General features: G+C 48.3%; 1 protein-coding gene across 1 annotated transcript in view; it reads left to right on the top strand.

The window, feature by feature from the left end:
* Nucleotides 1-16574, top strand: part of STK10 (serine/threonine kinase 10) — a 124453-nt gene that overhangs the window by 36601 nt on the left and 71278 nt on the right. The window contains exon 3 of the mRNA XM_027520253.1: nucleotides 13678-13726. Within this exon, the coding sequence (XP_027376054.1) occupies nucleotides 13678-13726 (49 nt within the window). The remainder of the gene's footprint in view (nucleotides 1-13677; nucleotides 13727-16574) is intronic.

Below are 16574 nucleotides of genomic sequence, written 5' to 3'. Positions count from 1 at the left end.
CGTGCAGACCTGGCCCACAGGCTGTACCGAAGGCAGGCTTTCTCTAGAGTTCTGCAGAAGTGTGACCCTTTGTAAATGGCGTTTTTCGCGTGAGAATCCAAGTGTCTGGCTTGACTGGAAGGTTCGGCAGCTCCAGCCACAGGGGCTTATACTCCCGATGGCATCTATGAGCTGGGCTGAGCGCGGTCGCCCATAGGCAGCCACCTGCTGCCGCCGCCGCCACCTCTGCCCAGGCAGCCTCGCTGCCTTTAACCCAGCCTGGCCCTGATGCGAGTAGGTAACCGCAGGCCTGCGTGGGAAGTGGGGAAGCAGAGGGACGAGCCGGAGGCTGGCAGGCAGTCTTATGTCTTCCTTGGATCCCGGGGGCTGCTTCTTCCTTCCTGGCTGTGCCCGCACCAGTCTCTGTCTCTGGAGCCCTTAGACCTGGGTCCTCACTGATGGGACCTTCAGTGCTTGCTGCCGTGGCAGAGCCTCTGTGTCCCCATCGCAGTAACTCCTACCTGTGTCTGGTATTCTGCATCCATGCTCCCATGTGACTGCCCCCCTCCCCCCACCGCAGCAGCTGGGGCAGCCACTGTTCATTCATTCACTTGTTCAGTCACTGACTCACTCATGCGTTTATTTGTTCACCAACAAATGTTTCCAGAGTATCAGCTGTGTGCCAGGCAGCTTTAAGGGCACAGACACAAAGCTCTGCCCTTCAGGGATTCACATTCTGTGGGGCAGTGGGGTGGGGGTGGGGAGGCAGACAAAAAAATAAAATTGTAGAGTGTGTAGCCGGATAGATGCCTGGACTTGCCCAGGGCACCCAGGGTCGTTGCTCTGCTCTCTGCTGCTCTCAGACTGTTCCTTCGCCTTTTCCTGGGGCAGCTGCTGGCGCTGGGGCCTTGTCTCTGCGAGCGGGCTGGTCACGCCAGTTTCCCACGTGTGTCCAGCCTCCGCTGTTACTGGTTGGAGCACGCTCACTGAGAGCCAGGTCCCGAGCCCTGGGCTTTCCCCAACTCTTCCCATTTGTTCACTCCCCAGGTGGCAGATGCTATAGTTCCAACTGAGGGTCGGAGCTCTACGCTTACTTGTTCCAAGGTCATTCCTTGTTCAGGGTTAGTTAGCATCAGGGCCAGAATTAGAACCCAGGTATGCCTGGGAACCATGGACGGAAGAGCCTGGCGGGCTAGTCATGGGGTCACAGGGTCGGGCATGACTGAGTGACTGAGCATGCATGCGTGTCTGACTCCAGGGTCGAAACCCTGGGCTCACCTTATTTACTCAGGTTTTTGTTCCTTGGTGATGATCTGGGGGTTGCCCTGGGGATGTAATAGAACATGGATGCCCACCCTGTGCTGTCTCCCTGCCTGTGATCAGCTCCGCCCTGTCTCTGCCTGCCGTGCCCACCTCACCATGGACGCCCAGCCTGTGCTGTTTCCCTGCCTGTGAGCAGCTCAGCCCCGTCTCTGCCTGCCGTGCCCACCTCACCGTGGACGCCCAGCCTGTGCTGTCTCCCTGGCTGTGAGCCGCTCAGCCCCGTCTCTGCCTGCCGTGCCCACCTCACCACCCCGCTCCCCTTGGTTTCAGTTCTGCTTGCCCCTTGAGGACTGTCTCACATGCCACAAATCTCAAATGATTTTAGTTGAAGAATGTATGTCCTACCAGGCAGGCAGGCCTCCCAGAGGTGTATCTGTGCTTCGGGTGACCCTGATTTCCTGGTCGTGTGGGTTGTGAGTCCATTTTCTGAGGGGCACGGCCCTGGACTACTCCTCTTTTTGGCGGCAGGAGCCCTGCCACCCCTGGTTTTCGGGAATGATGGCTGGACAGATGGTCAAGAGATCAAAAATATCTGTGTAGACAGAGATCTGTTTGTGTCTCCCCTGGGGGCTGAAACTCCAGTTCATGTCTGCCTGGAGTCTGGTCGCAGCCCTGATTTCCTGGTGTGATGCGTGGCGATGGTGGTAGTCGTCCCCGTGATGATGGTGACTGTCGTCTGTTGTGCTCTGCTGGCTGCCAGGCCTGGTGCTTGTTGTTCTCGCATGTGCCAGCTCACTTACTCTCCCACGACTCCATCACGGTGAGAACGTGTCCCCATTTACAGGGGAGCACATACTGTTAGAGGCTCAGAGAGGTGAAGCATGTCGCCTGAAGACACAGTGGCAGCGTTTGCACTCAAGCTCAGAGGACGTGACTCTGAAGTCGGTGCTCCTGACTTCTGGGCCAGACAGTGCCAGAAGGACTTAGGCACCCCCAATTTGCATCACCTCAGTTCTATCCCAGGGGTGCCCCGGGGCTGGGGCCGGTACACTTGGCGCTGTCTCGGTTATCTCATCTAGTAATTCCCACCCCGACCCGGGGGGTGTGCTTAGGGGTTCCCCCTTGCATTGACAGGAACCCCCACACACACTCCTTAGGAACCCCAAGGTCATCCCCTGTGCTCTTCCTTCTTGCCAGGGATCACTCAGTTGCTAGTCTCAAGGGGAACCCGAATTCCTTCCTCGAGTCTCTGTGAACGTGGTGGGTGCGGCTGGGGGCAGAGGAGCAAGGCCCCGTGCTCCGGGAGGCCTTGTGGGTGTGGGCCACCCCTCTCAATGGCTGCATTGTATGGCCTGGAGCTCGGAGGTGTGGAGATTCCGGACTCCAACTCCAGGGACCAGCTGCTGAGAAGCTGGAGACATTTTTGGGTTCACTGTTGTGTTTCGGGGACCTTCTTTCTACAGGTCTCTGTTGAGTAAACAGAGCCTCTGTCTTCTGTGCTGGTGGGGTGTCCCTGTGCCTCTCAGGGCAGGGAGACCTGGGAAAGAAGGGGTGAAGAGGCAGCACCCACCCCTCTTCCCCAAGAAGAAGCAAGTCTCGAGAGGGGAACAGGCTTGCCTTTGGCTGTACATTTCGGCTATCTTTGGACCTTGGGAGTCGGACAGACCTGGGTTTCTACCCTCGTTCTGTGGACTTAGGAGGTTAGTGGCTTTGGGGAGGCTCTTTCCCCATCAAACCTCAGTTTCCGCATCTGTAAAACAGAGAGAAATAGAATTCCTTATAGAAGTAAGTAAAGGAATGCTTGTATAATGCTCAGCACAGTGCCTGGTATGCCTTAGGCACTCAATAATGGCAGTCATTATCTCTGTTCTCTTGGGCAGCAGCAGAGGGAGGGACTGGCTTGCTTTCTTTGCAGAATCAGCTGTGTGAGTCATCTTTTTGGCAGTTTTGCCCTGATTTCTGGGCATCTGAAGGCCACTGAAATGTTTCATTCATATTTCTTCGTTCTTCATAAATTCATTCAGCAAACACTGTCCACAAATCAGGTCCAGACTCTTATAATGTATGATGTGAATGAACTTTTATAAATATTAAATATAATAATATTTAATGATTAAGTGATGTCCGTCACCTTGGACCCTCAAATGTCAGTGTTGCAAATGACCTTTCAGCTGTTAGAGGCTTCAGTTTCCAGGTGGGGAAACTAAGGCTCAAAGCAGGAAAGGGGTTTGGATAGCACAGTCACAGGACAGGGGAGGTCTGGGACTGTCCAGACCTACACAAGAGGTGTGCTCAGTCGTGTCTGACTCTGTGACCCCGTGGACCGTAGCCCTCCAGGATCCTCTGTCCATAGAACTCTCCAGGCAGGAACAGTGGAGAGAGTTGCCCTTTAATTGTATTTACTTTTGGTTGCAGGAGTGTTGTCAACATTTAATCATTGAGCATCTCTGTGTACCCAGAGCTCCTGCTGGCCTTGGGGAGGGCCAGGGAAAGGAGGAGAGCCAGGCCTCGAGCGCCGTGCGGTCTCCAGGGCATGGCTTGAGCATGCCTCAGTTGTCTCTTGAGGATGGTCAGGCTTGGTCCTGCTGCCTGCGGGCTGTACATGTTGGTAATGTCCGAAACCCCGTGGGTGGTTCAAGCCTGCTCTTATCTCGGCTGTGACATCTTGGCCCCTTTATCTCCGGGTGAGCAAGCTCACTTGGTATGTGTGAGCTGACCCCTGGGGCCCAGCGAGTGCTGGAGCAGGGAGGCAGAGGCGCCTTTTCCCCCACCGCCGGGAGGCTATGTCCCAAGCTTTTTTGGCTTCCTTCCTGAAGCACAAGGATGGGGGCATGGGGTCACTAGGTCTCTTCCTTCATGGTGGTGAGTGCAGCTGACCTGACACCCAGAGAGGTCCCAGTTCAGGTCCTGGCTCTGGTGCTTACTATTTCTGTGACTTTAATTTCTCTGAGCCTCAGTTTTCTCATACATAAAATGGGAATAAAGCATCACCAGATACTGATAATAACGGGTAGCGTTTGTCAAGCAGTTACTTACTGTTTGCCAGGTAATGTTTTGAGAGCCAGGCATCTGTTACCTTAACCCCTGTTACCTTTAATCCTCACGATAGATCCTGTGAGGCAGAGGCATTCTTTAGAATACCCACTTCAAATGGTAAGATAATTTATGCAAAGCACTTGGCATAGGGCCGGGCACAGAATAAGACTCTCAGTTCCTGTTACTTGTCGTGATGGGGAAACTGAGGCCGACCTGTGTTAATTGATCAGGCAACCGCTTACGTCCTAAGGAAGTTGATGGCATGGAGTGAAACTGTGCGAGGGGGAACAGTGAACTCGGCGGCGGGTGGGGGGTGGGTTTTGTGTATATGTTACTTGCTGGGGCAGAAATCAGCTTGGCTCAGGACTCTGGTGTCAGTGTTTCGTCCTGAAGAGTTGATCAGATGGAGGAGAGAGCTTTTAAATTCTGCTCTCTCAGTCCTAAAGGATTATTGAGCTGATTCTCTATTTGCAACAGCTTCGAGGAAGATTTTAATAGTCACCAGTTCCAGGGCAACTCTGAGAGGACACTGCCCATGTAGGGAGAGAGTACCTGCACAGGTGCAGGGCCAAATTCCCATGGCTGAGATAGTGCAGGAATAGAGTAGGTGCCTAATCAGTCCACGGATGAATGAATGCACGCGTGATCGGGGAGGTGAGCTGGCCCTCCAGGATCATGTAGCAAGGCCGTGACCCTTAAGCCGCTCCATGACAGCTGCTTAATCTAAACTGATAGGGGGTCCAGGTGAACACAGGTTTCCAGTTTCTTTTGGGCGCCAGGCAGTCCCAAGCCAGTGACTGCAGGCTGTCTCCCATTGGGCGTCCTCTGAGCATGTTTATGGGCTGAGGTCTCCAGGGACACAAAAAGCTCGTGAGTGCTGACTAGGGAGACCAGCTGTGCCGAGGTTACTCACCTGGCAAGAGGGCCCAGGAAGAGCAAACGCCTCCTGCCCTAGAGTGTGCTCCCCGTATTCAGTTTCAGGCAGACCTGTCTTCCTCATGCAGGGCAGCTAGTGTGAGCAGCCTGGTGTCAGATCCCAGCTCGGCCTGTACCTGCTGTGGGTCTCAAGACTGGGTGGGAGGGCGATTCTGACCTGGCCGGTGGGGTTAAATCCTCATGAAAAAGATATTCCGGTGCCATGAGGGATGGGTGTGACATGTTAAGTGTCCTCCAAATGATTGGGGAAGAACTCTAGCCCAAGGACAGACTATGAGCTCATGAATCAGAGCACCTGGGTTCAAATCCTGGCCTCATCTCTTATTAGTTGGACACCTTGACAAGTTACTGAAATGCTCTCTGCTTCCGTTTTCTCATCTGGAATAGGGGTGTTAGGGAGCCACCCATGGGCCACATCTGGCCTGCCACCTTCTTGCACACCCTGAAGTCCCATCACCGTGGCCCATGGGATTTGCTGGGACACAGCCACGCTCATTTGATCAGGTCTCGTCCACCACTGCTTTCGGAATGGAGCATCGGAGTCAAAGCTCTGCAGAGCCAAAATTATTTACTATCTGGTTCTTTATGGAAAGGTTTCCCTGATGGCTCAGGGGTAAAGAGTCCTCCTGTAGTATAAGAGATGAGGGTTTGATTCCCGGGTTAGGAAGATCCTGTGGAGAAGGAAATGGCAATCTACTCCAGTATTCTTACTCCCCTTGGAAGGGGAGTCTGGTAAGCTACAGTCCATGGGGTTGCAAAGAGTCAGACATGACTGAGTGAGTAAGCATGCATGCTCTTTACAGATAAACTTAGGAGATCCTTGACCTAGAAAACGGAGATAATAACAGTATTCACCTTAAAGAAATGTGTAAGGATTAAATGAGAGACTGAATAGGTGACCTTGGCCAGGGCTTCGCATATAGCGTCAGCACTTTTCTGAGCTGAAAAGCATTTAGGTCATATTTTAAGACCCACAGTCTATCACCCTGGGAGCCTTCCCCCAGCCTCTGCAATCACTGATCTTTCTGTCTCTATTGTTGTTGTCGTTCAGTTGCTCAGTCGTGTCTGACTTTTTGCGTCTGGATGGACTGCAGCATACCAGGTCCTTCACCATCTCCTGGAGCTGCTCAGACTCATGTCCATTGAGTCAGTGATGCCATCCAACCATCTCATACTCTGTCATCCCCTTCTCCTCCTGCCCTCAATCTTTCCCAGCATCAGGGTCTTTCCCAGTGAGTTTGCTCTTCGCATCAGGTGGCCAAAGTTTTGGAGCTTCGGCTTCAGCATCACTTCTTCCAGTGAATATTGAGGGTTGATTTCCTTTAGGATTAACTGGTTAGATCTCCTTCTGTCTACCATGGATTTGCCTGTTCTGGACATTTCATAGAAATGGAATCAGAGATGTGTGGCTTTTTGTGGCTGATGTTTTTTTCACTTAGCACATTATTTTCAAGATTCATTCATATGTGTCAATGCTTCATTCCTTTGTAATGACTGGATAATATTCCGTTGTGTGGATGTGCCACGTTTTGTTTCTCTCTTCATCTCTTGATGTATTCTTGGGTTGTTTCCAAGTTTTAACTATTGTGAATAATGCTGCTTTGGTATACAAACATCTGTTTGATACTCTGCTTTTCATTTCTTTGGGTATATACTCAGAAGTGGAAAGCCAGTTCATAAGGCAATTCCATTTTTAATTCTGTTTTTAATTTTTAAGATTTTAGTTTTAAATTTTTGAGGAACTGCCATAATGTCTTCTGCAGTGGCCACAGCATTTTGCATTCCCACCAGCAATACACGTGTTCCCATTTCTGTACATCCTTGCTTGTTTTCTGTTTTCTTAAAAGTAGCCAGCCCAATGGGTGAAAAGTGATATCTAGTTGTGGTTTTTTAAAACCTATTTATTTTTAATTGGAAGATAATTGCTTTACAATATTGTATCAGTTTTGTCATACATCAACATGAATCAGCCATAAGTATGCATTTGTCCCCTCCCTCTTGAACCTCCCTCTCACTTCCCACCCCATCCTGCCCCTCTAGGTCTAAATTGTGGTTTTGGTTTGCATTTCTCTAATTAGTAATGCTGAGCATATTTTCATGCATTTATTGGCTATTTGTATATCTGTGTCTATTCAAGATTGAGTTGTAAAAGTATTTTCTTTAATATATTCTTGATGTAGTCACTTATCAGATATATGATTTGTAAGTGTCATATATACTTACATTCTGTGGGTTGCTTCTTCACTATGTTGATAGTGTTTTTTGATGTCCAAAGGTTATTATATTTGATAAAGTCCAGTTTAATTTTTTTGTTGTTGATGCCAGTGCTTTTGGTGTCAAAACCAAGAAATCATAGCTAAATTCAATGTCATGACTTTTCCCTCATTTTTTTTTCTTCTAAGAATTTTGTAGTTTTAGCTCTTCTATTTATGTCTTTGATCCATTTTTAATAAATTTTGGTACATGATGTAAGGGACCATCTTCATTCTCTTGCATGTTGGTAATTCCGTTTTCCCAACAAAATTTGTTGAAAAGACTATTTTTTTTCCACTGAATGGTCTTGGCCCCTTTGTTAAAAATCATCTGACTATATATGCAAGGGTTTATTTCTGGGATCTCCTTCCATTGGTCTGTATGTCTGTCTTTATGCTAGTGCCTTGCTGTTTTGATTATTGTAGCTTTGTAGTAAGTTTTGAAATCAAGAAGTATGAGACTTTCAACTTTCTTTGAACAATTTTTTCCAACTGTCCTTTTTCAAGGTTCTTTTGGTGCTTGGGTTCCCTTGATATTCCATATGAATTTTAGTATGAACTTTTTCAGTTTCTATAAAAGATGCCATGGGGATTTGATAGAGATTGCATTCAGTTTGTAGATTGTGTTGGGTAGTATTGATGTCTTAACAAAGTCTTTCAGTCATGCATAGAGGATGTCTTTAGATTTATTTGTGTCATCTTTAATGTCTTTCAGCAGTGTTTTGCACTTTTCAGTGTACAAATCTTCCACCTTCTTGGTTTAATCTTATTCCCTTTTCCTAGATAGTCCTAAGTATTTTCTTCTTGATGCTATTATAAATGGAATTGTTTCCCTAATTTTCTTTTACTGAATTGTCCATTGTTCGTGTCTAGAAGCCCAGCGTGTTTTTGTTGTTGGTTTTTTGGCTACACTGCAGCCTATTAAAAGGATTATACACCATGACCGGTGGAATTTATTCTTGGAAGCAAGGATGGTTTAATATATGAAAATCAATGAATATATCAAACTGCATTAGCAGAATAAAAGTGGGAGAACACATGATCATCTCAGCTAATGAAGAAAAAGTATTTGACAAAATTCAACACTCCCATGAGAAAAACATTTAACAAACCAATAGAAGAAAAGTATCTAAACATGATAAAGGTCATATATGAGCAACTCACAGTGAACATATTCAATGGTGAGAGTCTAAAAACTCTAAGATTTGAGATAAGGCAAAGATGCCTACCTTCATCACTTCTCTTCAGCATAGTATTGAAAGCGCTAGTTAGCACAATTATGAAAAAAGAAATAAAAGAAATGCAAATTGCAAAGAAGAAGTACAATTATTTCTGTTTGCAGATGACAAGCTCTTATACATAGAAAACCCTAAAGAGGGTGTTCTGGGCATGGTCCTGCTGGGACTTTCACTGTGGATAGGCACAGCCCTATCCCCTTCCAGATGAATAGATGCATCTGTAGCCATGGGTGATTTTAGGCCAGTACTTTTTGTTAACAGTACTTCTAATATGAAATTTTATAACATATTAGTTGAATAAAATGTAGAAAATACAAGAATAGACCAAGATGGGGAAACAGTGGCTGACTTTATTTTTTGGGGCTCCAAAATCACTGCAGATGGTGATTGCAGCCATGAAATTAAAAGATGCTTACTCTTTGAAAGGAAAGTTATGGCCAACCTAGATAGCATATTCAAAAGCAGAGACATTACTTTGCCAACAAAGATCCATCTAGTCAAGGCTCTCGTTTTTCCAGTAGTCATGTATGGATGTGAGAGTTGGACCATAAAGAAAGTCGAGCACCAAAGAATTGATGCTTTTGAACTGTGGTGTTGGAGAAGACTCTTGAGAGTCCCTTGGACTGCAAGGAGATCCAACCAGTCTATTCTAAAGGAGATCAGTCCTGGGTGTGCATTGGAAGGACTGATGTTGCAGCTGAAAGTCCAATACTTTGGCCACCTGATGTGAAGAGCTGACTCATTTGAAAAGACCCTGATGCTGGGAAAGATTGAGGGCAGGAGGAGAAGGGGATGACAGAGGATGTGATGGTTGGATGGCATCACCGACTCAATGGACATGAGTTTGGGTAAACTTCAGGAGTTGGTGATGGACAAGGAGGCCTGGTGTGCTGCGGTTCATGGGGTCGCAAAGAGTTGGACACGACTGAGCAACTGAACTGAACTGAAACCTTCTGTGGGTATTGATGTAATTTTTCCATTCACTTTTCTAAACAGGCTATTTAGTAATATCCTAAGGCATTCAGATGATTGTTTTCTTTTTATTTATTGTCATTATTACATTTATTGAGATAATCATTTTATTAATTGAACCTCATGCATTTCTATAAAAGTACTACGAAATTCATGTTATAAGCTCCCTGTGATTGAGAGCTGAAATGTGAAGTGTTAAGACCCATGTAATGGAACCCAGTGTGAACCATGTCATGAGAGACATTATTTTTCTGTTTTATATCATATAAAAGGCACCAAGACATGAAACTTTTTAAACTAAAAGGGCCGAAAAAAGCCACTTTCAAAAAAAAAAAAAAAAAAAAGGAGAAGAAGAAAAACCAAACTGTATTTTGCCACATATGAAAGTACAGTTGGGCAAAATTACAGAAAGTTAATACAACAGAATATCACTCTGACATAGGCTATGATTAACTCCAAATGAGGACTGCTGTTTCAAAAAGAGCTTCACATTTTGAAGTGTGGATTCCAGGACAGTCATCTTCTAAAGACACTTCATTAGGGTCCATATGCAAATTGTAGAAAACTGTAGATTTAATCCTGGTTTAGAATGAAAAGTTGGTACATTTATTCATAGGAGTAAAACCAAAGCTAAACTCAGAGCTTCCCAGTAGCTGGCACAGAATAATAATGATAATGGAAGATGTCTATTTTGAGATATTAGTCTGCCATCTTCTCTGTCTGCTGGCTTTCCAAATAAGGTCATATTCCTTGCCTCAAAGAAAATAAAAAGTAAAAAAATATGGGAAGTGCAAGGCATCATGGAGGTCTCAAATTGCAGAAGAGGAAGCAAACCAGATTAGGAGACTGCTTCAACTTTCCTAGTGCTGACCTGGGAGGGGAGGGGTCATGGGGGCCTTGTGTAAGGGCCTTGTGTAAGGGCCTTGTGTAAGGAACAGTTTCACTGAAAGATGCAGGAACCGCCCAGGTTTGACCACTTCTCATATTGACTTTTGATACTGGCAGTGGGAGTGTTGATGAACTGTAATTCTGGGAAGGCATGTTTTTGTAGAAAGCCTAAATAGGGACAGGGAGGCCTGGTGTGCTGCGATTCATGGGGTCGCAAAGAGTCGGACACAACTGAGCAACTGACCTGAACTGAACTGAACTGAAGCGTGATCTTCCTAGAGATTTCCTTTGCTGGATTCACCAAGTGCATATTCGTTGTTGTGGCTTTTGTATTGGACATGTCATTGGCTGTCTGATGACACTGGGGGCAGAAAATATTAGTACCATTTTCAGATGAAGAAATCGAGGCATGGGGACCTTAAGTGACTTACCTAGGTTCACATAGCTAATAAGGAAGCTGACTTGAAGGGCTTCCCAGGTGGTGCTAGTGGTAAAGAACCTGCCTGTCAGTACAGGAGACATAGAGACGTGGGTTTGATCCCTGGGTGGGGAAGATCCCCTGGAGGAGGCCTTGGCAGCCCACTCCAGCATCCTTGCCTGGAGAATCCCATGGACAGAGGAGTCTGGCAGGCTGCAGTCCAAAGGGTCGCAAAGGGTTGAATAGGACTAAGTGACTGAGCACACGCATGCCAGGCCTCGAGGCCAAGCCCACCACTTTTCCCTTTTCAGCTGCCCCTAGTAGAGGAAGAGACAGCTGAGCCTGCCCTGAGCCTCTGTGTGCGTGAGGCTCGGGCTTGCTGCCACCTCATCGGATCCTTAGAGTGGTTCTGGGGGCGTCTGTAGTGTCGTCCCATTTCACAGAGAGGTAGGTCATTGCCAAGGCTGCATAGTCAGTAGCTGGTGAAAACATTGACCTGGGTTTGGTGGTGGGACTTGAGGGCATGGAAGAAGTCAGTGAAATTGCACACGAACATTTGTTTGTATTTGCATTTTTCTATATGAGGGGTGAGAGGGTGGCTTTCATGGGGTCTCAAAACACAAGACAAAACGAGAAAAAACCCTGAACCCCTGAGCTCAAGAAAGAAGTCCTAGAAACAGTCCATACTGACTGAGTCTTACGTGTCGCCCATCAAGGCCTGGATGACTCTGTCACTCCTGTGGGCTCTGGGCATACCATTCCACCATCTTACAGGCCACGTACTCGTAAGTGACTTGTGTGGTGACTGAGCTGGGCTTCTCTTCCACTGCTGCCTCTTGTGGCTTGGCTTTTTCTAGCAATTAGTAGGATTTGGGGTTCTCTTTTGTAGTGCCAAGCATTATTAAAAGGCAGAGCTTCAAGAGGTTGATGCCCATGTCCAGGTCACTCTGACCCTGGGAACAAGCCTGGTTGGTTGGTGGTTGGTTCAGTGAACACACGAGCGAGTGAGTGAGTGGAAGAAAGAAGGACCGCTTCCTCGTGTACTGGATTGCAGCATGTTAACGCATCTCTGATGACTTTTATTTAGGACGACAGTCAGCACGGTGGTAAAGAGTAGTCCAGGGGAGCTGGGGCAGGCCTGACGTTCTCATGGCCAAGCAGGACCAGAGTGACTGTGGGAGCATCAGAGGCCCTGTGCTTCCTCCCTGGTGGGTGGTGGTATGTGAGCGGGTGGGCACTCCCTTGTCCGGCCCCCTCCCGTGGCGTGTAGCCTTGTCCAGCATGTGGCAGGCCTGTCTGCTGCCCTGGGCTGAGGGAGGGCACCACAGCCTTCCCCTCCCTTTTACCCTTTTCTCTGGTGTCCCTGGCCCAGCTTAGAGCTCCCTGCTTGACCTCCAGGGGTGGCCTGTACCCTAAATATAGCTCAGAGGTGGGGCCCAGCTAAGAGGAACAGCATCAGCAGCTCCGTCTTACAGTTGAGAAAACAGGCTCACAAGGTTGAAATGACTTGCCCAAGGCCACAACTAGTGAGCGGTGGGCTTGGGACTTGGGTCCAACCAGGCATCACCGCATCCTCATATTTACAGCGCCAGGAAGCCTCTGGAAAGTCAACTACAAGTTAGGAGGCCTCGTCGAAACACTGAAGCAGCTCCTCCCTCCTATGGCTGGAGAGCTGGCTCTGGCCCAGTGAGGTCACAGCTGAGGTTTTCTTTTCTATTTAGAGTGGCAGGCCTTCTTGAGCGCCCCTCAGGCACTGTGTCTGACCCTGAGCTGGAGGAGATGCTGGGAGTGCCTTGAAGTTTGTGTCACCTTCTGCCTTCCCCACCCATCTCTACCTGCACTTTAAAAAAAAGAGAAAGCGTCTTCCTGTATATGATAGGAGCCCAGAGTGGGCCAGACAGAGTGAAGATGCGAGTAGACCAGGGAGGGGCCTGTGTCAGCACCCCACACTTGTGGCTCTAATTGGCTTTTCCAATTTGCTGCACTGGGCTGGCCCCTGAAAGCCCGTATCAGGTGGCTCTCCCAGGGCCTGCTACCTGTTGGATGTGTGCTGAGTGAATGAATGAATGACCTGGAGGTTAGGAAAACCTGCTTTCCATTCAGGAGCCACTAGACAACCTGTGTGGCCTTGGTCAATTACAGCTCCTTTCTGGGCTCTGATTTCTCTACCTGAGCTGGGCTTCAAGGACCTGATGTTCTGATACTCCAGGCTCTGGGTGATGGAGAAGAGTCAACAGACAGGTGCTGGAGTCCCAGGAGGACTTGGCCAGCTTGTGTGTGGCTGGGAGGTGTCCTCTGAGACCTGGCTTTGGATTGTAAGAAGCAGGGTGGCTGGCGGGTGGGGGTGAGTGAGCAGACAGGGCCGATCAGAGGAGAAGGGAAGGATGTGGGCTTGGCTGAAAAGGCTGTTCACTGAAGCTGCGGGTTTCCATGGTGACTTGTTTTGTTTTTTTTTCCCCTGAAAAGTGAAGTGCCCAAGTAATTCCTGGGTGTGAGAGCCTCCTGTAAAAACTGATGTCAGGTTTCAGGAGTGTGGGGGCAGACTGGACAAACCCCTGGGCAGGAGGGAGAGGGGCCGAAGAGCAAATGCGTCAGGTGCTAGCAGACCTGTCTGATCAGGGCCAGCCCTGGAGGGGCTCCCGATTCGTGGGCTGGGCACTGCTGCTCATGTTACTTTGCCTTGTATTTTCTGCAGATTATGATCGAGTTCTGTCCTGGGGGAGCTGTGGATGCCATCATGCTGGGTGAGTCATTTCTTTTTTTTTTTTTTGGCCTCTCTGAGGGGCTTGCAGGATCTTGGTTCCCTGACTAGGGATTGAACCTGTGTCCCCTGCAGTGGAAGCATGGAGTCCTAACCACTGGATGGCCAGGGAAGCCCCTGGTGAGTCCTCCTTGATACAGGGCAGTGGTGCCGGGGTTGGCTCTGTCGAGCACGGGGATCCATCACGTCCCTACCCCAGTAATGCCCATGGCCTGTTTGAGTACCTTCCCACTCTGTCCGCATCTGGGAGCAGGGGTTGGGTTACTGGAGAGGATGCAGGATACTCAGAAGACCAAAACTTCTTGTTCAAAGAGCCACATGTCCTCGAGTGGATCACTGGCTCCCTCAAGCTGTCTGGATGTAAGACAGGTGCGCTGCCCCCTTGCCGAACCCCACAGCACTTGTAGGAGGTGAAAATGAGACCCCTGAGGGAGGTTCTTTGAAAAGCGGGGATCTCCACCCATTTTCTCTCAGTTCTCCTGATGGAACTAACTGGTTCAGCCCCAGACGGTTTGCTCTCTGTTGGTGGCAGCTTGAAGAAACAGTGCCATTACTATTTCAGAAATCCAGGTGGGGTAAGAGAAGCTGGCATGGGGAGAGCTGGCCCAGTGAGAGCCAGGTTGCAGCTGCAGCTCTGTGGCCAGGGGTTGACTCTCCCACAGATGCCTGCCCTGCTCAGAGGGCCTTTCTGCCCCAGGTTGTTGCCCATCGCTTTGCAGAGCTGTGTAGAGGGATGAGCCTGGGCTCGGGGCCCAGGGTTCCTGAGGGCCATCCCAGGTTCCTCGGCTTGGTGGCTGTGGGCACTGGGCTGGCCCCTTTACAGCGTAGGGGGAACATGCGTCCGGCACATCACCATGTGGCCGCTTTAGTTTGTTAAGGCCAGTGCTCGTTCTGATCCTGCTGGCCGTGACTTGCTAGCTGTTACACATTTTTGGCTCTCAGCCGTCCTGCAGAGCAGAAGGATGAGGCGCAGGTTGGGATGTGGTTTCAAAGGGGACTTGGGCTCATCTGAAATGTTGCAACTTTTTTTTATTAGGAAGAAAGTATTCCTGTATTGCTGTATAATCAAAAATTTACCTTAAAAATTCACCATGCTGTGTGATTCCAATTATATGCCTTTCTAGAAAAAGATGAAACTATAGGAACAGATCTAATTAGTGATTGCTTCGTGGCTAGAATTGGGGGGTGGAAGGGGGACAGTGGGGAATTTTGGGGAGTGATAGAAGTATGTATTCAGTATCTAAACTGTGGGACTGTTGGTGTGACCACATACAGTTGCCAAAATTCACAGAACTGTACCCCCAGAAAGGCGAATTTTACTGTATGTAAATTGTATCTCAATAAACTGGACTTTAAAAATGTGTCATAGGGACTTTCCTGGCCATCTAGTGCTTAAGACTTCACCTTCCGGTTCAATCTCTGGTTGGGGAGTCAAGATCTCACATGGCTCCTGGCCAAAAACACCAAAACATAAAACAGAAGCAATATTGTAACAAATTTAATAACAAGGCTTTAAAAAATGGTCCACATCAAAACAAAAAAATTTTTTTAATTGTGTTATGTCTATCTACCTCTTTGGATTATTATAAAGCTTTCATGAAATGATGCACCCAACACTTTATCCTTGTGCTGGTGCATTGTAAAGGCTCAATAAATGGTGGTGTTGAGGTCATCCTCCTCCTCCTCCTCACTTTGATTTTTCCTGTTTCATCTATGTAAGTAAATCAGACATGAGCCAGGTACACTTTTGACATTTAAAAATTTGCTACAGACAGTCCAGCATAATCTCAGGACCAGCATAATAGTCATCACCTTTTCTTGATTGTGTTCCATGCTGAGACATTAACATGCTTTATCTCTGAGCCCTGCCTTCATGTCCTCCTCATTCCATTTTACAGACCAGTAATGAAGATGCAGGGAGATAGAGTGACTTGCCAGAAATCACATGGCCAGTAAGAGGCAGTGCCCAAGTTCAGGCGCAGTCTGTGTGGCCCTGAAGTCCTCACAGACTCTGATCTTGGACCGCGGCTGGGGGAGATGCAGGGGTTGAGGACGAGGCTGCAGGGAAGGAGATACAGACCCAGAATGATCCCTGGTTCAGGAGCCCTGCTCTGGAGCCGGGCTTCCCAGGACACTGCAGGCAGCGCCTCCACCCTGGCTGGCATGTTTGTTTTTACTGAGCCTGAGGGATCTGACTGTGGGGATTCCTCCAGGCACTGCAGGGGACCCTGGAAGCCCCAACCAGAGGGAGGCCTCAGTGCAGTGCCCTTGCCCACCAGCATGGGAGCCTTCAGCCTGAGGGCTGACCTCAGCCCAGGGAGCTTGGGCAGGAGCAAGAACTAAGTAATCACAGACTGCCCTGGTCTGTCTTGGGTGGCCCTACACCGTGAGTCATGGTGGAGACTTCTGACAAAACGTGGTCCACTGGAGAAGGGAATGGCAAACCACTTCAGTATTCTTGCCTTGAGAACCCCATGAACCGCATGAAAAGGCAAAAAGATAGGATACTGAAAGATGAACTCCCCAGGTCAGTAGGTGCCCAATATGCTCCTGAAGATCAGTGGAGAAATAACTCCAGAAAGAATGAAGAGACAGAGCCAAAGCAAAAATAACACCCAGTTGTGGATGTGACTGGTGATGGAAGTAAAGTGTGATGCTGTAAAGAGCAATATTGCATAGGAACCTGGAATGTTAGGTCCATGAATCAAGGCAAATTGGAAGTGGTCAAACAGGAGATGGCAGGAGTGTGAACATCGATGTTTTAGGAATCGGTGAACTAAGATGGACTGGAATGGGTGAATTTAACTCAGATGACCATTATATCTACTACT

This window comes from Bos indicus x Bos taurus, chromosome 20 (genome assembly GCF_003369695.1).
Source record: "Bos indicus x Bos taurus breed Angus x Brahman F1 hybrid chromosome 20, Bos_hybrid_MaternalHap_v2.0, whole genome shotgun sequence".
NCBI lineage: Eukaryota > Metazoa > Chordata > Mammalia > Artiodactyla > Bovidae > Bos > Bos indicus x Bos taurus.
The sequence above is the reverse complement of the archived record's forward strand: the minus strand, read 5'-3'. Positions and strand labels throughout refer to the sequence as shown.